At 51.2% G+C, this 26,186-nt stretch overlaps 1 protein-coding gene across 7 annotated transcripts in view; it reads left to right on the forward strand.

The window, feature by feature from the left end:
• ZFYVE28 (zinc finger FYVE-type containing 28) overlaps positions 1 to 26,186 on the forward strand; it is a 121,341-nt gene that overhangs the window by 89,533 nt on the left and 5,622 nt on the right. For 4 of the 7 annotated variants that reach the window (XR_011538815.1, XM_070615207.1, XM_070615206.1 and 1 more), the window contains 2 exons: positions 1,196 to 2,512; positions 25,394 to 25,527. Coding sequence is in view for 4 of the 7 variants with exons in the window: in XM_070615207.1 (XP_070471308.1) it covers positions 1,196 to 2,512; positions 25,394 to 25,527 (1,451 nt within the window). In the remaining 3 variants the exon portion in view is untranslated. Of the gene's footprint in view, positions 1 to 1,195; positions 2,513 to 4,792; positions 5,110 to 5,212; positions 6,950 to 25,393; positions 25,528 to 26,186 lie in introns of those variants that run through there. The other 3 variants (XR_011538813.1, XR_011538814.1, XM_070615208.1) reach the window with 3 other exon arrangements.

Genomic DNA, 26,186 nt, shown 5'->3' on the forward strand with positions numbered 1-26,186 from the left:
TGAATACTTTGTTAGTGTAAGTATATCCCAAATGCCCCCCACCATTTGGGATACACTTACCCCCCAAAAATTCATACACTTAAAAAGTGTAGTTTATCTGAAATTCAAATTTGACTGGGTGTCCTGTATTTCATCTGGCAACTCTGAACAGACATAATATTGGCAAACAAAGCCTACCACAAAGCAGCACAGACCACAAATTCCCATTTATGCAGAGACCACCTCTGTCTTCAGAAGTCAGGGCAGTGGTAACGGCAGGGAGTGACTGGAAAGGCACGTGAGGGTGCCTGGGAGGCTGGTTAGTGTTTTATTTCTCGTTCTGGGTCCTATTTGCACAATGTATTCAGTTATAAAGATGCACAAGCTTCTGAAAAGTGCACTTTCTGTGTGTTTTCCATGACAGCACTGGGATGTTTCTCCTGGGCCTCAGACCACAGCTGGCCTGAGCTTTCCCCAGCAGAGAGGAATGCACGTCAGCCTGTAGGAACTGCTCTAGGCTCATCCAAGTCATTGTCCCTAAATTAACTCCATCTTTGAGTCTCCACTTCAATGCCCCTTCCTCCCGGAGGTCTCCCCAGACTAAGCCAGGTGCCGGCTGTACCTGCCCTCTGGTGGGCACCGTACTTTGTTGCAGTCCTCGTTACTGTAATTCAGTCATCATTCGTGTAAATATTTGCTTATTCTCTGCCTCTTCCAATGTCACCCCCAGGGCCAGGGACCATGCCTGTCTCCTTCCTGTACATCACCCAGGGCCCGGCACACAGACAGTGCTCAGAAACACCTGTTGAATAAGAGGATGAAAGTCTATATATAAACCAACATATCTTTTTTTCGCTCCTAAAAGTTTTTGTTAACACAGTTATCACATCCCCAAGAATCAGAACTTTCTTGTTTTCAGCAAGAAATTTCAGAATCTCCTTTTTAAGAAAGAAACCAGCCTAGAATCACAGTCATCCTTCCCAAATGGCCGTTGTCCCCACCCGCGGCCCGGAAGAAGCCTGGAGACCTGCGCCTCATGATGTGGTGGAGGAAACCGTGCCGTGGGAATTGAATTGCAAGCGTTTGACGCCCGTTGCTTCCCTGCTGGTGCAGACATCAAGGGCGCTGTGTCCACTCTTGGCCAGGAGGCTGGTGTGGCCTGGGGGCTGGTGTGGCTTGTGGGACCCTCACCCTTGGTTTTTGTCTTGACCTGTAGGGATTTGCTGCAGACCCTGACAGAGGAGGAACTTCACACACTGGAGCGGAACCTCTGCATTTCCCAAGACGTGGAGTTCCCCATCCGGGCAGACACCCAGGTGCCCCCGCCCCTGGCGCCTGCCTTTCCTGAGCCGCTTCCCCCTGAGGAGCTGCTCTCAGCCAAGGCCAAAAACCCGGAGGCGGAGCTGGCCTGCTCCATGCAGTACGATGACCAGGAGCTGGAGCAGCTCAACCGCATGGTTCACAGGGTCGGGGACGAGATGTCTTCCCTCCTCTCCCCGCCCAGCGCCTGCCAGTCCCCCGCGCACAGGCCAGGGCCAGAGGGCAGCCCCCGAGGGGAGTCCTCCCCAGGCAGCGCAAGGCTGCAGCCGGGCAGCGACGAGGAGGACGGAAGAGTGTTCTTCATGGATGACGTGGAGGGGGCAGCAGAGGCCCCGGAGGGCCCGTCTGGGTGGGCGGGCAGCACCCGTGCCGACCCCCAGGAGGGAGAGCAGGGTGGGGAGAGAGGAGAGGCGGGGGTCAGCGCTCCCACTGTGGCAGAGGAGGGGGACTTGAGCAATAACAACAACATCCAGGACGACAAAATGTGGGCGGTGGGCCCCAACTCCTGCAGCTGCCTGGACTCCCGGCCGCACCTGGATGGCTGGGAGGTAAGTGTGGACGATGCCGAGACAGCCGAGATCATCGCCCACCGGACAGGGGGCATGAAGCTCTCGGCCACAGTCATCTTCAACCCCAAATCACCCACCTCCTTGGACTCTGCCGTCACCACCCTGGAAGCCCCCGGAAATGGCACCTCCCCATCAGAGCCAGTGGCTGAGGGGCCGGAGGGTGGCTCCCACAAACTCAGTGCCGCGCCCACCAACTGCCTCCTTAACTCCTGCGTGTGCTGCGGGGGCTGTGGAGGCAGCAGGGAGGACGCTGTGGAGAGTGTGCGGGACAAGTGTAGCCCGGGCAGCGTCATCAGTGCCTCCTACGTGGGCTCGGCCAAGACCAGCGCCAAGGGCCCGGCCGCAAGGCTGGAGGAGGCCCAGCCCGCCCTGCAGGCATTGCCCACAGGCGCCCCGGACCCCCTGTCCTCAGAAGACGCCCCCGACAGGCAGGAGCCCAAAGCCCCGACTTCCAACAAGTGCCTGGCACACACCTCAGGTCCCCAGGTGGACGCAGCAGACGGGTTGCGGGGAGAAGGCGACGGCGCAAGTGGGCCACAGGAGCCTGAGGCCGGACAGCAGGACGAGGGGCAACCCCCGGCGGCCAGGGAGGAGAGTCGGCACGGAGAGCTGGCCAAGGGGGAGCCTCAGGCAGGCGACTCCAGGTAAGAGCCGGCTCACGGGGCTCGGTTGGTCCTCTTAACTTTGCATTCCTGGCGCTTCGCATGGGCTGATTCTCAGCGCCTCAACATGTTTCTGAGGGCCTCTCAGGCGGGTGGTCTGTGTGTGAGGGCAGGTGGGAGGGATGGCGGGTGGCACCAACGCTGAGGGGAGTTAAGCAGCTTATGTCAGGCCCTCCTGGGCCTGGTCACCGGTCCAGCTGAAAAGCGCCCCCCTGACCCCCCCATTTCTAACATTACAGGTGCCTTTCAGGTGATGTGGGCACAGTGCCAAGCCCTCAGCCCAACCCTTTCACCACCGTGGCCCATCTTGGCCCGGGCATGATCCACGTATAGGTGAACTGGGCCCTGGCCAGTAGGCGTGGCCGCCTCTGAGCACACTTTCCACTTCTCTTTACTGACCACTGTGGCCACTCGGCTCACATGGGGCTGCACTTAGCTGCACAGACCCTCAGCCTTGGGCTTGGGGCCCCCAGGGGGCCATGGCAGGATCTTGGACCACCCTGGGGTGGATTCTCCGGCAGTGGTCCCAGGGTTCTGCTCTGCTCTCCCCTGCACCCTCCTGCTCCTCTCCTCTCCTCCAGAGGCAGCCCACCAGGAGAGGCAGGCCGCATGGGGGTCTACAGGACCCTGGAACTTATACATCTCCCTAGACTCGAGATCATGCTCACTGCCCTTGTTCCCGGAACCTGGACTTATCCTGAATTAAGCAGATTCAACGAGCATTGACCCAGGCCTCTGCCATGTGCCTGCTCCAGCATCGACATCGGGAAAAGGAGGTGCCGGCCCCACCTCGGTGGTTCACACATGGCCATTGTATTGTCACTACCATTGGTCCTCTCACCAGGACCCTGCCTTTCGAGGTTCCCACTCTGGCTTTGACCGTGTCTGATAGGAGGTGGGAGGACAGGGAGGGGAGGGGGCTCAGTCTAGAGACTGGACAAGGCTCCCCGCCAGGAGCCATGGGGGCTGGGCACAGAGGGGTGGCCAGCAGGGTTGGGGAGGGGACAGGTGCACAGGAGTGACAGCCTTGTGCAGGGAAGGGGGTGTTCACACCAGGGGGAAGGAGTTTCTGGGATAAGGGGCAGATGCCCTTGTAGGGCTGTGTAGCCACCGCCTCCTTCTTCCGGGCCTTGACTCTCTGCAGCAGTGCATGGCCACAGTCCTTCACAGTGTGTGCGAGGAGCTGGCCAGGACTCTGCGCTGTCAGGGTGGCTCTTCCCTCTCTCCTCCCATGAGAGGAGATGCTCTGTGGCCTGGGCCTTGGAGCCCGGCACTCAGCAGGGGCCTTTTCTGTGTGGGGTCAGCAGTCACTCCCCAATCCCCTCCCCCAGCCCCTGGCAACCACTAGTTTTCTGTCTGTCTCCGTGGATTTGCCTATTATGGACGTTTCATATAAACAGAGTCACACCACATGTGACCTTGTGTCTGCCTTCTTTCACTCAGCATAATGTTTGCAAGGCTCGTCCACGTTGTAGCAAACAATACTTCTTTCCTTTTTGTGGCTGAATAATATTCTGTTGGATGGATGGACCACGTTTTGTTTAACCATCTATGAGTCGATGGGCGTGTGTGTTGTTTCTACTTTTGGGCTATTATGAATAATGCTGTTGTGAAAGTTTGTGTACAAGTTGTTGTGTGGTCATAAGTTTTTGATTCTTTTGGATGTATATCTGGGAGGAATTGGTGGAAAATATAGTAACTCTATGTTCGGCTTTTTGAGGAGCTATTACCTTTCTCCAAAGTGGCTGCAGTTTATGTCCCCACCTGTCATGGATGAGGGTTCCGACTGCTCCGCATCTTCAACATTACTTGTTACTGTCTAAGATTTTACTGACAGCCTTCCGTGCTTACTGCGCATCCCACCAGAATACAGTCAAGGGGCTGCTTTCACTCACTTGAAAGCGTTCCTCTCCTGAAGGTTGCACCCCAGTTTTACTCACAGCAGGTTTGTGTTTCATTTAGCATCAGATGTATAGAGATTGCCGTTTACATCTAATTTAATTTTATAATTACGTGACATACTTGTGCAGTCAAATCTACAGAGAAAGATACACTCAGAGAAGCCTATCCCTTCACCTTGTTCTTCCTAAAGGTAACAAGTTTAAATTTTTTAGTTTGTCTTTCAATTTTAAAAATATAAGCAAAGATGAACACTTGCACACGCACACACAAACACACACACACACGTTCCTCCTCCTCCCGTTCTTTGGCAAAGGGTCTCATCCTGCAAACACTCTTTTCCTTGCTTTTCTGAACTTCTAGCCTGGAGGCCTATCCATGGTAGTTCCTAGAGATGTCCTCACTTCACTTTTGGCTGCATGGGACCCCGCGGTGTGGCTGGACCAGTGTGCGCTTGGCCAGGCCCGCCGCTGGCCCTGGGTTGTTTCCAGATGGCGCGGTTACAGCCGGTAACACTGTGTCCAACCTCCTGCACACGTCCCCTCATCTTTGTGATAAAGCCGTTTTTGAGAGCCGAGCCCAGCTTCATCAGCCCTGTCCAGTGGAGCGAATTATTATCCACAACCCACTGGATGGCTTTCTTCCTCAGGGCCTCAGACTCAGTGGCCCAGACTTGATTGGTGAGTGAGTCGTTTTTCTGCAAGGCTGATGCGAAGCCATTACAGATTCTCTGACAGGACAGGTGGATTTCGGGTTTTGACCTGCCCTCTTGTTTTGGTCCAGGTGACAGCCAGTAGACACCTACTCTGTCTGGAAGCCCCTCCTGCTTTCCTGACGTGTCCCACCTTGGACACTGCTCGTTCATGTCACGCCCTCGGCTTCCCAGGCCTCATCCAGCTTAGCGTAAACATTGAAGCTGAGCTAAGGTAAGGAAAGAGAACCTGCACGGTGGCCTCAAGAGACGGTCCCATCTTCCAGGGAAGCTTTTTCAGAAGGTGCAGAGGGTCTGAGAAGGAAGAACGCAGCAGGTGGCCCAGTGATCAGGACAACTATGCATTTGGGCCAGGACCTTGGACAGTGGTGCCCTGGCCCCAACACGACACCAGGGACAGCTGGAAATCAGGTCAGCAGGTGGCGCCTGTCCCATCCATGGGCAGTGCATACATTGGGAGCATCATTCGTTCACATCACAAGCTGGTTCCTGGGTGGCTGAGCAAGGCTCCAGAGACCCACCTGGGGGCAAGACAGATGGCCCGACCTCATGGAGCATCATCTAACATGAATATGGAGGTGACAAAGCAGGGGTACTGTTTAAACAGACAGATGGACACACGACCAGCCTCACACAGGCAGAAGTTCACTAAAATTCCAATGGCGAGTTTCCTGAAGTCTGGTCGGTGTTAAGGAACGTTGGTGCAGGGCTTCAGGGTGAAAACAGCTGGTCTTATACGCAGGTGCAGGCGATTATCCCTCCCATTGGCCAATGGAGAGACTGAGACCCCACAAGGTTGATACCTGCCTTAGCTCAAAGTGCCCGGAAGAGGCCAGCGTCGCCTGGACCTCCTGCTGCAGCACGAGTCCATAATGCTGACCTGCTCCACCCCATAATGCCACACTCAGTTATCACTCACCAAGTGAGGAGCTGATTTGCCCTTGAGGCCCACTTGCTCGGCAGGTGCCTCTGCAGCCCCTGGATGTGTGGTGTGGGGGGCAACTAGTGAACAGCAGGCTTGGCCCTGAGCTCATGAACTTCCAGTCCCGTGTGAGTCAGAGAGGTGCAGCCTCAGGCGTCCATGTGCCACACATGAGCCAAGTGCCATGAAGGAAACGCACCGAGCTGTGGCAATGAGGCTGCTTGTCCCAAGCACACCTGGAGCATATTTTCCTGGTCAAGCAGAATAGAGCCTGCAGGTGGAAGGGCAGGGCTGCTGGGGTCGTTGCTAGACCAGCCAGAGGGCCTGATGCGGGCCAGGAGGTGTGTTCTCGAGCGAGGGTCCCAGCCAGGAGAAGCCCCCTCTGCAGTATTTTCCCAGGCCCTACCTTCAGCAGGCTGCACCATGGGCCAATTCTGCCCGTGCTGTTGCCCAGCGTGGTGGGGCATTGCCCTTGGCACAGTCCTGGGCAGAATGTTCCAGAACCATCCTTTGGCTCTTTTCTTTTTACTGCCTTCTTTCTTACCTTTTCTGTGCTCACAGATTAACCTTTTTGGGAAGAGTTAGCACTTTTAAAAAGCTTATTGTTCCCTGTCTGGGCTCACTTCATTATCCAGAAACTTCCATACTCTTGAAGCCTGCTAAATAAGTCACTTGTCTAGAAAATGGAAACTTGCCACATCTCATGTCCGTCTTTGTCCTTTCTGTGGACATTTTACTAAACTGTGTTTCCAACGTTCTTCCTTCTTGAAAAATAACACTGACGCTCTCTTTTTCCTAATTGTAAATATGGTCCCTGTGAATTGTAGAAACTTTTGAAAACATAAGAAAGAATAAAAGAAGGAAATAAAACTCATCCCAAATCCTATGAGCAGTTTTATTTTTTCCACTGAATATTATTTTATGATCATTTCTCTGCAAAGTTCACTGAAAACACAATTTTCATAGAATTTTACTCTATCATAAAGATATGTGCTCATTTAATCTGCGTTTTCCTATTTCCATATTTTTCCATGTTTGATTAGCCTGTGATCACTCTCCCCTATGGCTCTGTGTCAGCCTCTTCTGTTATTCTTTTAGAATCGATCCTCAGGAATCGAATCACCACAGGCTAGGTATGAAGGCTGTCGGGCTGCTTTCCAGAAAAACACGGCTTTATCGCCTCTGTGGTGTGTCGCCCTGGCCAACACTGACTGCCTTTCCCACCTAGAGAGGCATAACAGAAAGCCCCTGTTTTTCCGGTCTGCGCTTCTCTCTTGCCCGGTGTCCCTGCTCCTTTTATTCTTTTGCAGGGCACTGTTGGTGTCCTTTGCATATTTTCCCGTTGGGTTTTCATGTCTTTCTGACTAAGCTGAAAACGTCCCTTCTGTCTGGTGTGTTTAATAACTCTTCCCAACGGGCTTTTTGCCCTTTGATTTTGTTTATTGATGTTTTTTGATTTACAGATGTCTTTAATTTTATTTTGTGTAATTAAATTTATAAAAATTCTAGAGATATGGGCTGGCCTGGTGGTGCAGTGGTTAAGTACGCATGTTCCGCTTCTCGGCGGCCCAGGGTTCGCCGGTTCGGATCCCGGGTGCGGACATGGCACTGCTTGGCAAACCATGCTGTGGTAGGCGTCCTACATATCAAGGAGAGGAAGATGGGCTTGGATGTTAGCTCAGGGCCAGTCTTCCTTAGAAAAAAGAGGAGGATTGGCAGCAGTTAGCTCAGGGCTAATCTTCCTAAAAAAAAAATTCTAGAGCTCTCAGTCCTCTGCCTCTCTACCTCCGGCTGGTTGTGCGGCCCGTTCCTCCCATTCCTCCTCCCCCGGGGCCCCAGAGTGTTCTCCTCGTCTCTGGCTGGGGTTCCTCCTGATCAGCTCTGCACCCTGATGCGCAGTGAGAGATGACACCTTCCCAGAAGTCCGGACCATCTTGCCTTCTGAGACATCTCTGAGCATCAGAGAGGGTGAGACTGTCAGGGCTGATGGCCATCCTGATGCACGGGCAGGATTACCTTGGGCTCCGGCTTAGGGGGACCCCAGAAACCATCACTGCTTGTCCCACCCCGGAAGGCCCAGCCTGCTCTGTGTTACTCAGTTCTGGGGCTGCATTTGAGAGCCCAGCTGGCGGTGCCTGTCCTCCCCATCAGGTGCTCAGTGGGCCTCCCTGGCAGTCATTTTGGGTAGAATGATAGGAATTGGGAAGGGCTGTCCTTAGCACAGGCTTCTGAGCTTCTGTCCTAAACGGGTGACATGTGCTCTGACCATGAGCCCTTCCTTCCAGAGCGTGGTAGTGGCAGAGAGTTGACGTTGGGGGACATCTCCTTGCGGGGCATTGCTGGTGCACGGCACTTCCTCACCTGTTTGGGTAGTGGCATTTGAGGCTGTGTTCTTCTGCACTTGCAAATGCAGTGGGCGGGGGGGGCGGTGGGACCAGGGGAGGAAGGGTGACCTAAGGCCCACCAGCAACCTCCCTGAGCCTCAGTTTTGTTGTCTGCAAAACGGGCCAACAATGCTCTCCAACTCACATGGCATCTTGAGGAGAAGCCAAAAGGCCATGGCATGTCCTTACTGTTACTTCACATCTTACTCACCGTTGTTACTGTCCTCGTTACTCCCATTGTTACTTGCCATCATTACCACTGTTAGTCATTGTTACTCACCATCATTACTCACCCCTGTTACTCAGGATTGTCATTCACTGTGTCCCTTGCCATCTTGCTGTGATCAGACTTGATTTCACCTCCCGGTCACATCACCAGACTTTACTGCCTCCTGCCCTAATTCCCACTGTTCTCTACTCCTCACTGGTGGTGTGACAGCTGGACAGGTTGATTTCAAACATTCCAGTGGAATTTTGTCCCGCACTGACAGAGTCTGGAGGGGTCCGTGCCTCTAGCTTCAGCTTTTCATTGAACTTGCTTCTTGCCTACCTGGCTCCTTCTGCAGTGGATGCCTCGCCTTCCTCCACACCATGGCCGTGTGGTGGTTCCACTGGGCTCCTATGCCCTTTGCTGGGGTGGGGACCGTGGGTCAGCACGTCTGGAAGGACTTGCTTCCTTTTCTAGCTTATGATCAACAGCCACAGCTTCTGGTGCTGGCAGTCAGAGCCGTGGGGGGCGTCCCGGGAGCCAGTCCTTCAAAGCTAAGGAGATGTGAGTCACGGCGTGGGGGCAGCAGTACACTGCCCTGCGCTGGCCAACTGGCCACTCAGTGAGCTGAGATGCAGAGGAGCCACTGCCGGGCCCCGCCCTGCCCCATTGCTGGGCTCTCCTGGGGGCTCAGCAGAGGACCACCCCCTGGATAGGGTGACCCTAACCTCTCTCTGGCAGCTGTGTGACCCTGGGCAGCAGGTCCTGCCCCATAGGGCCTTGTTCCCTCCCCATCGGGATGTGCACATCACTGCTGCTCCCGCCAGAGCCGTTCTGGGGCTGGGCACTGGGCGCAGGCCTTGCTGCTGCAGCCATCGTCCCCACGGCGGGTGTCCCCGCCGCTGTAAAAGGAGCACCGAGGCCTCCCACCCACGTCAAACCCCTGGAAGGAAAAACAAGAATGATTGAGTGGTTTGAAAATAGAGGAGGACTTGGAATTAATTAGACTCTTGAAAAACAGATTGGGCATAATGACCATCACCAAATCAATCATTCATAAGTGACAGGGCTACACAGACTGACACAGGGCAAGACAGAAGCCAGGCTGGGCCGCTGAACACCATCTTGAGGTCGGAGGGCAGGGCTGGGTCCTCGCCTGAGCCCCCTACTGGCACCGGCCATACAACCTGTGGTGAGCATAGTGACTAATGAGCGTCACTGGAACCCCAGAAGGGACTGCAACAGCCCCGTAAGGCCCAGTGGAGTGCCCACACAAAGTAGGCACTCAGGTAGAGGTCGTGGGAGGGGTGCTGCCCTTCTGGCACACTGGCCTCCCCAGTGTTTGGAGTCTTTCTTACTGATTCACAGCTGGGTGTTCAGCTGCAGAGGACGCACCCGGCCTGCCTGTGCTCTGGGCAGGGAGGAAGGCCTGGCCGGGGGTTGGGTGGCAGTGACTGCGGGGTAACCACTGAGCCCTGGCACCCAGCACAGCTCCATCCTGGCCCTGGTCCCCTCAGCCTCACCCCCTCATGATCCCACCCAGCGCCGGCCTTAATTAAAGGCCCCTCATTCCTGACTCTTGACTCAGCTTCTCCCTCCAGCCTGGCTTCATCGTACTCCAAACCTCTTACAACCCCCACCGCCGCGGCCCCTCCAGCTTCACCATCGTCAACTGCACCCCCTTGCCATCCTCTCTTTCCCTTACCCTCCATAAGATGGAGGTGCCAGGTGGAGTGGGGGGCAGCTCCTTCAGTGAGAGAAATCCAGGCCCCACTCAGTCTGCGGTGTTTGCTAAAACCCGAATGGAGGGAAGGAAGGCAAGGAGAGCTGCCCCAGGTGGCAGGCCCAGCAAGGGCCGAGGTGCCAGATGGAGCAGAGGGGACAGGGAGGAGAGCAGAAGAGGAGGCCAGGGTGGGGAATCCTGGAGAGCTGGGGGGGAGGGGGCGGGGTGGTAATATTTTTCTGAGAGGAAGGCACAGCATCAGAGGCAGTAGCATGTAAGCACAGGAGTAACACAGTCCGGTATTTTTAAATTGTGTTAAATAGGCTTATTGAAATATAATCAGCATACAGTAAACTGCAGTGTGAGAGTTCCAGTTCCTCCACATCCTCGCGAGCACTTGGTATGGTCTGTCCTTTTAACTTTAACCTTCCAGTGGTGTGAAGTGGTGTCTCATTGCAGTTTTAATTTGCATTTCCTTTAGGACTGGAGATGTTTAGCATCTTTGCACATGCTCACTTGCCATCGACCTATGTTCTTTGGTGACGCATCTATTCAAATCTTTTGCTGTTTCTTTCAAGCAGGTTGTTTCTTTATTGAATTTTGAGAGTTCTTTATTTATTCTGGATACAAGTCATTTATTAGATATATAATTTGCAGATGTTTTCTCCCAGTCTCTGGCTTGTCTTTTCATTCTAAGAGTATCTTTTGAAGAGAGAAGTTCTTAGTTTTGATGAAGTCCAATTTATCAATTCTTTTCTTTCATGGATTGTGATTTTGGTGTCATACCTAAGAATTATTTTCATAATCCGAAGTCGCAAATGTTTTTCCTCTGTTTTCTTCTAGAAGTTTTATACTTTTAGGTTTTATATTTAGGTCTATGATCCCTTTTGAGTTAATTTTGTACATGGTGTGAGGTATGGATCAAAGTTTTATTTTGTTCGGCATAAGGCTAGCCAATTATTCTAGCATCATTTGTTGAAAATAGATTATCCTTTCTCCACTGAATTGACTTTGCATCTTTGTCAAATGTCAGTTGACCATATATGTGTGGGTTTATTTCTGGACTCTCTAGTCTATTCCGTTGATCTAGTTTTCTACAGTGACACCATATCACAGTATCTTGATTATGGTAACTTTATAATGAGCCTTAAAGTCGAATAGTATACGTCTACCATTTTGTTCTCCCTTTTCAAAGCTGTTTTGGCTATTCTGGGTCGTTTGTATTTCATATGAATTTTAGAACCGGGTTGTCAGTTTCTACAAAAAAAAGCCTGTTAAGACTTTGGAATTGTGTTGAATCTGTAGATCAGTTTGGAAAGAAGTAACACCTTAATAATACTGAGACTTCCAATTCATGAACACAGTGTAGCTCTCCATTTATTTAGGTCTTTAATTTCTCTCGGCAAAGTTTTATAGTTTTTATTGTAGAGGTCTTGCACATCTTTTGTCAAATTTATCCCTATATACTTTATCTTTTTGATGCTATTGTAAATGGTATTGTTTTGTAATTTCAATTTCCAATTGTTCATTGCTAATATAGACAGATATAACAGATTTTTGCATATTGATCTTGTCTCCTGCAACCTTACTAAACTCACTTTATTAGTTATGGTAGTTTTTATGAAGATTTATTCATATTTTCTACATAGATGACGATGTCATCTGTGAATAAAGCCAGTCTTACTTCTCCTTTCCAGTTAGGTGTCCTTTACTTCTTTTTCTTGCATTTTTGCACTGGCGAGGACCTCCAGTACAATGTTGAATAGAAGCGGTGACACGGGATATTTTTGCCTTACTCTTGATCTCAGAGGGAAAGCGTTCAGTATCTACCATTAGGTGTGATGTTGGCTGTAGGATTTTCATAGATGCCCTTTATCAGGTACAGGAAGTTCTCTTCTATTCCTAGTTTGCTGAGAGTTTTTTATCAAGAATAGATGTTGGATTTTCTCAAATACTTCTTGTGCATCTTTTGGGTTGATCATATAGTTTTTGTTTTTTTAGTCTGTTAGTGTGATAAATTACATTGGTTGAGATTCGGTTTTTAAGCGAACCTTGCGTTCCTGGGATGAAACTTACTTGGTCGTTAGACACTATCCTTTTCGTATATTGTTAGCTTCAATTTGATAAAATTTTGTTAAGAATTTTGCATCTGATTATGAGGAATGTTGGACAGTATTTTTCTTTTCTTGTAATGTCCTTTGCAGATTTGGGTATCAGATTTGGGTAATGCTGAGATCCTAGAATGAGTTGGGGAGAATTCCTACTTCTCCAACTTTCCAGAAGAGTTTGTGTAGAGTTGATATATTTCTGCCTTTATATTAGGTAGAATTCACCAGTGAAGTCATCTGGGCCTGGAGTTTTCTTTGTGGGAAGGTTTTTAACGCAATTTCAATTTCTTTACTAGATGTAGGTTTGTTCAATTGCCCATTTCTTATTCTTATTCTGTGAGTGGAAGAGTTTATTTGCATGGTCCTTAGTCCCTGCTCCGTCCTCCTGACTTCACCACAGTGATGGCCAGAGATTTCCAGGAAATCCAACCTCTGAGTCCAGGGGCGTCTGGGAGCCTGCCACATGGCCCCGGGCAGTCTGGGGTCAGGCCATTTCACAGTGGGATCTCGCTGGGGGTCACATGCCCACAGACCAGCTCATGGCAGACCCTCAGCCCCTCCTGGGCTAGGACCTGCTTGATGCCCATGTCCTACCTGACCCTCTGGGGAGCTGACCACTTTGATGACGACAGTGGTAGCTGCCTGTGGCCCTGAGGTCTGGCCTGGTGGTGTCAGCCTCTTGGCCACTCCCCGACCCCAGCCTCACAACCAGCCCCCACAGCCTGTTGGGAAGGCTGTGCACTAGCCCCATGTTACAGGCCCAGGGCCCCACAGCATTGGCAGACGCAGGCATCCAGGTACCACATGTCCTGTAAGGGATCGGGGAGCAAACAAGAACCTCAGTGCGCGCACACACGGATGGCACACAGTGACCTCCTGTTTTCATGGTTATAGGAGCCCAGGTGCTGCACTCTTGTGTCACCCTTGTCCCTATGCCACGTACACCCCGCTCGGCTGTGACATGCCCCCTTCCCTGGGCACTGCCCCTCCCTCCCTTGGAGTGAGTGTTTCTGACAGTCCTGGCCACAGGCGCCTTCCCTGGGCCTCCCTAAGAGCTGGTGGGGGACCCTGGCGGTGTGGAGCTGGGGCACAGGCCCCTGGCAGCCCACCCCTCCCCAGAGATCATGGGTGCTTGGGAGGTCACGCGGGACTGTGGGGAGCTGACGCTGAGAGTACAGGCCTTGTCTCCGTGCAGACACACGGAAAGCCAGCACAGGTAAGCAGATCCGGTCCAGCCTGGTAAATCACGATGCTTTCCCAAAGTGATGGCCTCTCCTTAACATGTAACACACCTGGGATTTCATTTACAAGTCTTCTCATTTAAAATTGAAACATGACAGGATTCATTTTTAAAGGAATACAAAGATAATAGGCAAATAAATTATACCTTAAACGCTATGAGCTCTAGCGTGCTGTGCTCTGGAGATGGGTTTGCAAACCACTGCGGATCAGGTGTCGCCACTGTTGGGGTCACGGTTAGGCTGGGCTGGAATGTGTGACTCCAGGGTGGAGGCAGGTCCTCAAATGAGGTGAAAATCGAGGCCTATCTGGACAGAAAGTGCACATAAGGCAGCTGTTAGCGGCTCTGAGCCTCAGGGCCTTGTCCCTCTTGTGTCCCTTGGTTTCTGCCCAGTAACTCTGGAGAAGAAACGTTTAGTTTCCGGCACCTCTGCAATCTGTGTGGCCACTCCCCGGGGCAGTCTCCATTCTGAGCTTTTGCTCACACATACACGCATGTGCGCTCTCTCACATTTGTATATACACTCATGCATGAACACGCATTCTCACGTACACACACACATTGATGTGCTCACTCTCACATATGTACACTCTGACACACTCTAATGCACACACACATTCACACTTACACTCTCACATACATGCTCTCACACAAGTGCATATGTACACTTATGCACATTCGCACGTACATACGACCACCAACACTCAAATACACATAGGAGTTTTAATGGGTAGGAAAGGGTGTCCCCTCTGCTCTGGCCATGCTAGCACTGTTGGGGACCCCCGGTTCCCTGCCTGTGGAGCTATGGGGGCCCTGGGGTGCTGAAGGAGAGTGAGACTCTCTCCTGGCGCAGGGACACGTGGGGAGAAGCTTTACCCACCCACCCCCAAGGTGGCCCAGCAGCCCCTCGCCCCTCTGCCAGCTGGGGGCCCAGGCTGGCTGGCCTTCCACACCCACCTCCAGCCCCGACCTCCCCACCACGAGGGACGCCTGAGGCAGCGTGCTGGTGCGGCAGCGGTGCTGTGTCGTGACTGGGGGTAGGGAAGGGCTGGCTCCCTGACGGAGACTCCTGAAGGTGCGGGGACTCCCCTTAGCAATGTCCTGGAGCTGCGCCCTCGTGGGCCTCTGCACAGAGAGCAGCAGTCATGACCGTGTCCTTGTTGCTTGCTGCACAGTCTGAGGAATGAAAGCAGCAAATAAACACCTCCTTGCAAAGCAATTTCCCTGGATGTTTAAACACTGATTACAAACTTAGAATCCCTTCAACGATTTAAGCCGTAATGACGTGTTTAGCGTGACTGCTTCTTCGACTCTTCACACGCTTCAGGTGCTTGACTACAGGCGCTGTCTCCACCTCACGGCCGGGCGGCCCTCCCCTCCTTATAGCACTGCGCCTGCACCCAGGCCCTGGAGGCGTCCACGCCGTGCCAGCCCTTCACACCTGACCATCCCAGCCCTCACTGGGCCCATCAGAGGATATTTGACTGTCCCATTCTGTGCCTGAGGAGCAGGCTCTGGGCCAAGTGACACCCCAGGGTCGCCCAGCGCATGAGAGATGGACTCGGGACCAGACGGCAAGTTTACCTGAGGCCGCCCTGACAAGGTACCACAGACTGGGGCTTAAACCGCCGGAGTTTGTCATCTCACCATCCTGGAGGCTGGGAGGCCAAGTCGGTGCTGGCGGCTGCGCTGCCCCTGAAGGCTCTGGGGTGGATCCTTCCTTACCTCTTCCACTCCTGGGGGCTCCGGGCTCCTGGGCTGTGGCCGCATTGCTCCAGTCTCTTCTCCGTCTTCATGTGGCCTCTCCCCTGTGTCTGTGTGTCCCTCTAAGGACCCTTGTCATTGGATTTAGGGTCCACCCAGATAATGCGGGATGCTCTCATCTTGAGATGCTTAATTTACTCACATCTGCAAAGATCCTGTTCCGATAAGGTCACAGTCACGGGCTCTGGGCATTTGATGTGGACATCTCTCTTTGGGAGGCTCTCCCACCCCTCCCCGCAGGAGTCATTGCATGAGATGCATCTTCGTGACACGGCAGGAGACGAAGAGGATGCAGACACAGTGTCTGGAGCTGTAAGGTTTCAGGAGGCCCTGCTGGTTGATCTTTTTCCTGAATCCCATTTAGGACTAGGGCCCTGGAAAAAGCATTTATTCCTGCAGAGCCCACTTCTGGTTTTCCCCAGTGTCTAGTGAATTCGTACCGTTTGTTCAACAGACACAGTTCGGGAGCTAGAGTGGGCTGGGCTGGTTTTGGTGTGGGCATACAGCACTGAACAGACAGACAAAAGTCGCTGCTGTGGCCGCCCTTCCATTCTCCCACAGTGAGACTGTAGTTGGCACACACACGCTATATCAGGACAAGTGTCCCAAGGAGAAGTAATGCAGGACAGGGGGAAGAAGAAAGCTGTGGGGAGATGCGGGGGGGGGGGGGGCAGGCAGCTTCTCTTTGCAGTAAAAGAGAGCTTATCTGATAGAGGACATTGGATTGGACACCAAAGCAACTGGGGACCTCTAGGGGTGTCCAGGCAAAGAGCATTCTGGGCCCAGTGAGATCTGTGCAAAGGCCATGTGGCCACAGTGTGCTTGTCTTGTCTATGACAGCAAGGAGCAAGGGTGAGAGGAGTGAGCAAGTGGGGGGTATGGGAAGGGAGGTTGACAGAGAGGCGTCCAGACTATGCCAGGCCCTGTAAGCCTCTGTAAGGCTTTTGGCTTTTACTCTGAGTATCCTAGGAGGCAGGGAGAAGGAGGTTTGAGCAGAAGAGAGAGATGTTCTGACTTTTGTCAGAGAAGATCCTTTGCTCTGGGCCTGCAGGGGTCTTGGTAGGAGCTGTGCTCCTTGGGGCAGCCCCTGATGGGGCCAGGGCAGTTTGTGCTTGGCAGGTCCTGGGTGCTGGGCTCCTCTGAGGCCTGGGGCAATTCTGTCTCCATGAGTCTGCCAGGGGGCACACTGTGGGCTCTCTGAGCCACGCAAGGGTCTTCAGGAGCCCTGGGGCCTGGCCTCTTAACAGCCTCCCCTGGTGTTCAGTCCAGGTCCATGGTGAGAAATGAAGCCCAGGCCACCTGGGTCTGACCCACTCTCAGGCCTTGATCGGGGGCACTGGACACGCCCCCTACCCCGGAAGTTCCCAAGCTGACCGGAGGCCCCCCAGCCCTAGTCAGCCTCCTGCCTGGGCAGCAAAGGGGAAGGGGCAGGCCTTGGCAGACAGTAGAGCATGCAGGAAACAGGGTGTCTCCCGGTAGATGTGAGCACCCTTCTGCGTTAAGCCCACCTGGTGCCCATGAGGGTCCTGTGTCTGCCACTGGCAGTGGGGGCAGCTCCAAGACCAGCCCCGGTCATCCAGCCCCACCCTGCAGTGCCCTGAGAGGGCGTCTGTCACTGTGCGGAGTGCCTGTGGGTGACCCTGCCATGGGTGACCTTCTACATTCCCGTCACTTGGACGGGCTCTTTTTGGAGCCCCATGCTGACCGAAAGCATCAGTCACAGATGCTGGGGTGGCGGCCACACTTCTTCCTCGCGCTCGGCAGGACCCAGGCTCTGGTGTGGTGGCCTGCAGACTCCTATGAGCCCTCAGGGAAAGGGTCTGTGCACGAGAACACGGTGGGCCTCCTGAGACAGGAGCTGTTTGTCACTGGGACGTACCTGCCAGATCAGTCTTCTCTGCACCAAAGGGGTTTCATTTGCTTTCTGTTCTGACTCAGGATCCCAGCCTCCACTTGGTCTCTCAGTTGCAATATCTGCGTGATTGTATTAGTCAGCTGTGCTGTGTAACAAGTCACCACACACTTACTGGCTTCAAACAACACCCATTTATTATGTCACAGTTTCCTGGGGCCAGATGTTCAGCGTGGCTTAACTGGGCTTCCGGCTCAGGGTCTCACCAGGCTGAACTCCAGGTGTCGGCTGGGCTGCGTTCTCACCTGGAGCTATCGACATTTCTGTCGGCTGTTCCTTGAGCAAGCAGACTGACATGGAGCCTCGACAGGGGTGCAGCGTTGGCGCCCTGCAGCCTCAGTGTAGCACATCCTGTTCCATGGGAGTCAGGGCACTGCCAGCGCCTGCCTGATGCCCACCCCCATGAAGGGCAGGACTCTGGGCTTTCCTCTGACCAGCTGCCTTTTTGACATCCGAAGGCCAAAGGCCGTTAGGATGCATTAGCCCAAAGAGAGGGCTGGCTTAGGGTCCAGCAGGGTGAGATTCCTGTGGGGTGGGGATTTGTGCAGCACCGTCCTGGGAAACAAGAAGTGACCTGGTGCCCACATAGGGAGCTCTCTCAGCCCAGCACCTGCCGGCCCCCCACCCTGGGATCCCCATTAGGACCTACATCCCACAGCAAATCTCAGGCTGATGTCTGTGCACCCCATTGGGTGTCTGTTGGAGCAGATTTGGGGATGGGGTAGGGGAGCAGTGGCTGGTCCTTAGAGTGTTCCAGAAGGACCTTGGACCAGTACCTGCCACCCTTGGGGCTGGAGGAGTGTGGTCACTGGAGAGTACTCCGAAGAATGTGCCAACGCCCCCAGGACACATTTGGAAGGGGCCTCCTGGCTCCAGCTGGAGGCTGCCTAAGAAGATGACAGGACATGGCAGCACTGGGCGGACCATCAGCCAGCCAACTGACCGGGGCCGTGGTTCAGACTGCCTCCCTGCTGTGATTTCCCACCCTCCCGACTCAATCATTCCTGAGTCGGCACCTGCCCTCTTGGTCCTCACCATTTCTCCTTGTTATCACTTGTTCCCTCTGTGGACTTGAGCTATTTCCCACGGTGATGGTGACTGTGTGAGAATGCCCTCACCAGATAGCAGGGTTTATCCCCTCTCCTGCTCCCAGCCTGTGCTCATCCCACAGGGACACTGTGCTGGAGTCAGACTTGTCTTCCTTTGGAACACAGGGTCATGCATTAAAACCACAGGAAAAAAGACCTTGCAAAAGGCTAGAGAGGAAAGGAAGCAGGAAGATTCTGGTCTGTTCATAAGACATTAGCGTATTTGCTGCCCGAAGATATTTGTGCTGACATCCCCTGGGCAGCCTGGGCCTGTCAGCCTTGTGCGATCGCATGTGTATCAGTTTGTTAAGGCTGCCGTAACAAAGCACCACAAATGGGATAGGGAAGTTAAATTGTCATTTAGTTCTGTCTCCTAGACTAAAAATTGTCTCCCAGTTCTGGAGGTCGTAAGTCCAACATCGTGGTGTCACCAGGCTTGTTCCTTCTGAGGCTGTGAGGGAGAATCTGCTGCAGGCCTCTCCCCTGCTGCTGGCAATCCTTGTTGTTCTCTGGCTTTTAGACGCTTCACCCTGATCTCTGCCTTTATGTTCACATATGTTCTCCTGGTGTGCATGTCTGTGTCCAGATTTCCCCTTTTTATAAGGACACCAGTCATATTGGATTAGGGCCCACCCTAATGACCCCATCTTAACTGATTACATCTCCAATGACAACATTCTGAGGTACTGGGGGTTAGCACTTCAATGTGTCAACAATTCAATGCAAATCAGCACAGACATGCCTCCCCAGCTAAATCCTCACTGTGTTAGAATGAATAGGTGTATGGATAGATGGATGGACGGATGGTTGGATGGGTGGATGGATGGATGGATGGAGGTAGGGAGGGATGGATGGATGGATGATTAGACAGACCATTGGATGGATGGATAGATAGGTGGATGGATGGATAGATGGACAGATGGACAGATGGATGGACAGACAGATGGGTGGATGGATGGATGGATGGATGGATAGGTGGGTGGGTAGATGAATGGATAGACAGATGGATGGATGGATGGCTTTTGTAAGGAGCAGCTAGCCTACCATCTGCATCAGGGCCCAACGTGGCTCATTAGAATTGGTATGTGGTTGTGCAAATGTCCAAACTTTCAATTTTCCCCCACCCAAGCACACTTACCCTATCTCTGGAGCCCATAAGTTCCTCTTGTTGCTCCTTGTTTTTCTCTTAATTAGGCCTTTACTACGAGTTTCAAAGGCTCACAGATTAATCCAGCTGATGTCATAGCAAGAAACACTTTGTAATGCTATTAGTTTTTCCAAATGTGTTCTCTCTTATTTCACAGACTCTGATAAGTTCAAGATGACAAAGTCCTTTCCTTATGTCAAAAGGCCATATTTTTCTACTCCGACAATGGAACCAGATATTTCTCCTCCATGCGGGCCATTCGAGACGTGTACTTTGGAAAGTTTGGCACAGTGCCACACCTTGACTTTGACTGTGACTAAAGACACAGGCTGGCCAAAACCTTTGGTATTGATGTAACTGTTTAGAATTGCATTGTATTTTACTGCCAGAAAAATGATATTTCCTTGTAATTCAAATCTAGGTGGAATTGTTACAGGGAATTTTTGATGCCGTCTGTAGGAGAGTGGCAGAAAGCTGAGTCCAGGTGGGTGTTGGCCACAGAAGGTGGCTGGATTTTTCAACATCTGGGTGAAGGTTCAGAATTAATTTTGATTGACTGGGTAGCTATGACTGGTGACATATCTGGTGACAGACTCCTTGGTGAGGCATGGGAAGCCCTTGGCAGGGTAGGGTGCCCCTCACTCTTCCAGCCTCAGCCTCTCGTGGCTCACTGTCCCTCTGCATCTTGAGCTCTGGCCATGTCTCTTTCTTACTGTTCCCTCCCTCACCAGAGAGATGGAACCCACTGGGCGGCAGCCGGCCTCTCAGCTCTGCCTGGTTAATGCGTGGCTCCCCTTCTAGACTGGGCTCTTGGGGGGCACACACAAGGTCTGATTCATCCCTGGGACCCTCCTCTATATCCTCACCCTGTGTGCCCAGCAACTGCCCATGGAGGGTCAGCACCCTTCTACAAGGGTGGCCTTGGGCAGTGTTCCTGGGCCTCCCGGTGCCCAAACAATGCCCATCCACATGGCCCTGAGAGACCAGGCTGACCCAGACAGGTCCAAGGTGAAATCCTGGGTCTACCTCCAGCTTTCTGCTCTTTTGTGCCGCTCAGCCCTTCCAAGCCCAGCGGGCTCCCTGTGGGCAGCACCGCGCTGACCTTCTGTCCAGGAGCAGTCTCTTTATGGAGGCTTTGGCTCCTCTTTCTCTCTGGCTCCCTCCATCACTCTGCCAGAGCTTCACGTGGCTCAGGGCAGAGCAGCGGGAGAGGGGTTTTCCCCACCAAAGCGAAGTATGTTTGGGATTGAGACTGGGGTTGAAGGTCTGACCCACCCGCTGACGGATCCACCAGCCTTGGCCTCAGTCTTAATCTGCTGGGAGAATTAATTGCTCTTTTATGCAGCAGTAGACACTTGAAGTTTCATAGCCCTCAATTCTCCATTGAAAGTCAGGGCCCTTCCCCTGGTTTCTCACCCAGGAGCTGTATGCAGCAGCAGCGTGTCGTCCGGGAAGACTGCCCAGCCTCCAGGGCATACATCAGGGGCTGAGGCTACAGGGCTGAGCCCCAGAGCTGCCTTCCCGAGCTGCCTTCCACCTGCACTTAGAGACAAACTCCCTGCCACAGCAGGGCGGAGGGGCCATCTGCTGCCGGCAGGCACTTCCTCTCTTTGAAATAACATTTATTCTTCTGATCACAAAAGTAACACTTGATCATAGAGGACACTTTGGAAAATAACAATTTATCTGTAGTCCTAGTATTCAACTAAATGTAATATTAATGCTTTGCCTTGAATATATTTCCCAACCTCTCATTTATGTACATGTGATATCTCTAATTCTTAAAATGCTACCTTTCTCATTTAGTACTTTAGCATTTCCAGCATCATTAACTATATCCTCCTACAAAGTAGAAGTTGTATGGATGTGACCTCATTTATTGAGTCAACCTACTGTTGATGGACATTTAGCTTATGAGCTATTTCTTGAATATGAGTTTGCTAGATGATTACAAGAAAAACATTCTTTTATTATTTTTTCAAGTGTACGATTCAGTGGCTTTTAGTATATTCACAGAGTTGGCAACCATCACCATTATCTAATTCCAGAGCATTTTCGTCATCCCGTAAAGAAACCCTGTACCAGTTAGCAGTCACTCCCCACTCTTGGTTCCCTTCAGCTACTGGCAACCACTAATCTATTTTCTGTCTCTATTGATTTGCCTATTCTAGACATTTCCAATAAATGGGGTCACACACTACGTGGCCTTTTGTGACTGGCTTCTTTCACCTAGCCTAATGTTTTCAAGGTTCATCCACATTGTAGCCTCTAGCATACTTCCTTCCTTTGTGTGGCTGGAAATGAGCTCCATGGAGTGGATAGAGCACCTTTTGTTTACGCATTTATCAGTTGATGGACATTTCGGTCGGTCCCACTTTTTGGCTACTACACATAATGCTGCTATGAACACTCATGTACAAATTTTTGTGTGAACAGACGTTTTCAGTTCTCTTGGGTATATACCTAGGAGTAGAATTGCTGGGTCATACGGAACTGCTGAACTGTTTTCCACAGTGAGCGGCTCCACTTTAGATTCCCACCAGGAATGTACAAGGGTTCCAATTTCTCCATATCTCACCCAATACTTATTTTCTGTTTTTTAAAAAAATTATCATTATAGTCATCCTAATGGGTATAAAATGGTATCACATTGTCTTTTGATTTGCATTTCCCAAATGACTAATGATGTTGAACATATTTTCATGTGTTTATTGGCCATTTGTATATCTTCTTTGGAGAAATGTCTATTCAGATCCATGGCCATTCTTTAATTGGGCTATTTATCTTTTTATTGTTGAGTTGTAAGTGTTCTTTCTGTATTCTGGATACTACACCCTTATCAGATACACGATTTGCAAAAACTTTCTCTCATTCTGTGGGTTTCTTTTACTTTCTTGATGGCATCCTTTGAAGCATAAAAGTTTTTAATTTTGATGAAGTCCAGTTTATCAGTTCTGTCTTTGGTTGCTGTGTCATACCTAAGAAACTCTTGCCCAATCCAAGACCACAAAAATTTACTTCCATGTTTTCTTCTGAGAATTTTAGAGTTTTAGCTCTTACATTTAGATCTGTGATCTATTTCAAGTTAATTTTTGCATATGGTGTAAGGTAAGAGTCCATCTTCATTCTTTCGCACATGGAAATCCAGTTTTCCCAGCACTATTTGTTGAAAAGACTATTTGTTCCTTATTGAATGGTCCTGGCACCCTTGTTGAAAACCAGTTGCCCATAAATATATGGATTTTCTTCTGGACTCGCAATTCCATTCCATTATCATGTCTGTTCTATGCCAGTGCCACACAGTCTTGATTCTTATAATTTCACATTAAATTTCAAATCACAGGTGTGAGTCCTCCAACTTTGTTTTTTTCTTTTTCAAGATTGTTTTAGCTATTGTGGGTCCCTTGCATTTCCACTTGAATTTTAGGATCAGCTTGTCAATTTCTGCAAGGGAAAAAACGGCAACTGATATTTTGATATGGATTACATTGAACTTATAGACCAACTTGAAGACTATTGCCATCTTAACAATATTAAATCTTCTAATCCATGAACCCAGTGTGTCTTTCCATTAATTTAGGTCTTTAATTTCTTTCAGTGATATTTTGCAGGTTTCAGTGTATAACTCTTACACTTCTTTTGTTAAATTTATCCCAAGTATTTTAATCTTTTTGATCCTATTGTAAATGGGATTGTCTCTCAATTTCATTTTTAGTTATGTCATTGCTACTATATCTAAATATAATTGGTTTTCTGAAATAACAGCTTTGTTGATATATAGTATATATACTGTAAATTTCACCCTTTCACAGTGGACAATTCAGCGGTTTTTAGCGTGTATTCACTCTTAACCTTTGGTATCAGATGCCAAGCCAATCCAGCCCTCTTTGCCATACAGACCTCCTCAGCTCCTTTTCTTCTGCTCTCCCTTTGCCCTAAATCATTTTTTTCCACCTTTTTATTTAGGTAAATTCTATATAACATAAAATTTATTATTTTAACCATTTTAAAGTGTACAATTCAGTGGCATTATGTACATTCACAGTGTCATGTAACCATCACCACTATCCATTTACAGGACTTTTTCATCTTCCCAAACTAAAACTCTACCCATTTAACATTAACTCCACATTTCTCCTTCCCCCAACCCCTGAAAACCACCATTCTACTTTCTGTCTCTATGGATCTGACAACTCTAAGTACCTCACATAAGTGGAATCATACAGTGTTTGTCCTTTTGTGTCTGGCTTATTTCACTGAGCAGAATGTCCTCCAGGTTCATCCATGTTGTGGCATGTGTCAATTCTATTCCTTTTTATGGCTGAATAATATTCCATTGTATGGATATACCACATTTTGTTTATCCATTCATCTGCTGATGGATATTTGGGTTGTTTCCATCTTCTGACTATCACAAAGAGTGCTTCTCCTAACACTTGTGTACACGTATTTTTTGAGTCTCTACTTTCAAATCTTTGGAATGAGGCTGTCCACTGAGACTGGGGCTATTGAATGGAAGTTGACACCCTGGACACCCACCCCCTTTCCTTACTCAGCTCCCAGGGTGGGGCCAGCCGGGCCCACACTCTCAGGCTGAAAGTCGGGGGCTTTGTCTCTGGAAACCCGGCGGCCCAGCAGGGAGAGCTGTGGATCATCAGCAGGGTCCCAGGAGAGCAGCAAGTCCCATTGGCTGGCACGCCCAGCTCCACTCCCAGCCTCCTGGGGCACCTCCATGTTCCAATGAAACAGCAAATATTCATAAACGAATATTCATTATGTCAGGGTTTGCCAATAAAACGCACATTCATGCACACCCCCTTGCCCCTACATACACACTCAACTGAAGAAAGGGAACCCATGAAACTCTGGCTCTTCCAGCCCAGGCTCCTTCTGCACTGGGCGGAGGTGATGCTGCTGGGAAGTGAGGAGGGACGTGTGTGGTGGTGGGAAGGAGCGTGTCTTAGTAACAAGGTACCACACTGGGAACTTGAAACAACAGAAATTAATCCTCTCACAGTCTGGAGGCCAGCAGGGCCACACTCCCTCTGGAGGCTCTGGGGAGGCTCCTTCCTGCCTCTTCCAGGTGCTGGTGGCTCCAGGCGTCCCTTGGCTTGTGGCCGCATCACTCCAATCTCTGCCATCTTCTCACAGCATCCTCCTCTCCCCCGTGTGTCTGTGTCTTCTCTCCCATCTCTTATAAGGACATTTGTCATTGGATTAGGGCCACCAGATAATCCAAGATGATCTTTTCCTCTTGAGATCCTTCACCTGATTACAGCAGCAAAGACCCTTTTTCCAAATAAGGTCACGTATGCAGGTCCCAGGGGTTAGGATGTGGACGTGTCTTTTGGGGGGCCCCCATTCAGCCCACTGCAGAGCATATAAGTAGGTGAGTTGGATCTTCCACAGAGGAAGTCAGTAGATAGTGTTAAACCAGGCACGCAAGAAGGGGCGGCCTGAGCTTGAGAGTCGACACCAGGAGACGGCAGGAGTTGGGAGTGGTGCCTCAGGGCAGAGGAGATCAAAGGTAGCCGAAGGGGGCACTGGGTCAGAAGCCCTGCTGTGCCACTCTTTAGGTGGCGGTGCGACTTGACGACATCCTAAACTTAGGTTCTAGGAAAGTCGGGGTAGCTCAGCTGGAGGAACGGGAGCCTCCAGGGCACACAGACTTTTGTCTTCACTCACTGGCTTTCAGGCTCCAGAAGCCCCTTGCCAAGCTCCCACCCCATGTACCCTGTATTTCCTTCTCTGTGCAGCGGCTCCACGGCTGGTTCCAGCTCCTCAGACAAGACCGGGCCGGATGCGGTCCCTGCAGCCACAAGAGAGAAGATCCGGTCCAGGTTCCACGGCAGCCATGACCTGATCCACCGCCTATTTGTCTGTATTTCAGGTGCCAGTTCTGGGCCTGGGGTGGGGTGTGGGCCCTGGGGCAGGGTGTGGGCTTGCAGACACATGAGGGCTGTACTTTAGGGGGGCGGCTGATGCCGGGCAGGGGCAGCGCCCTGCTGATGTCAGGGTGTGAGTGGTGCTAGCTGATGTCCAGTGACGTTTGGGCGCTGGTGGTGCCAGGTCTGAGGAGCCCCCTCATGCCCAGCCCTGTCTGGGGGCTCCCCTACTGTGTCATTTCATCATCCTAAGCCCACGATGAGGCCATGTGTGCAGTAAAGAGGAGGGCTTACTTATTCCCCAGGGTCCCGAGCTGCAGAAGAAGGAACCCGCTTCTGCTCCATTGGCCCCTCAGCTGCCCACGCAGGGAGGTTCTGTTCAATTTGCGGTGGGATTTTATTGCACTTTTTTTTCCTTTCTCCTTTGGGGATGGTTGCACAGCGGCAAGGTGAGGGCAAAGATAACTGTTCTATCTCCCAGGGAATTCAGAGAGGGGAGTGAACAAAAAAGTGTCTTTTTAACATTTCCCTTTAAATAATGAATGCATTCATGTGGTTCAAAACTATAAAAAGTGTGCAGTGAGGTCCCCCCTCCTGGCCTCCTGCTGCCCTTCCATCCCCCGCCTATGGTGAGGGGTTCAGACAGTGCTGTCCTGCAGGAATT

This window comes from Equus przewalskii, chromosome 3 (assembly GCF_037783145.1).
Source record: "Equus przewalskii isolate Varuska chromosome 3, EquPr2, whole genome shotgun sequence".
NCBI classification, from domain to species: domain Eukaryota; kingdom Metazoa; phylum Chordata; class Mammalia; order Perissodactyla; family Equidae; genus Equus; species Equus przewalskii.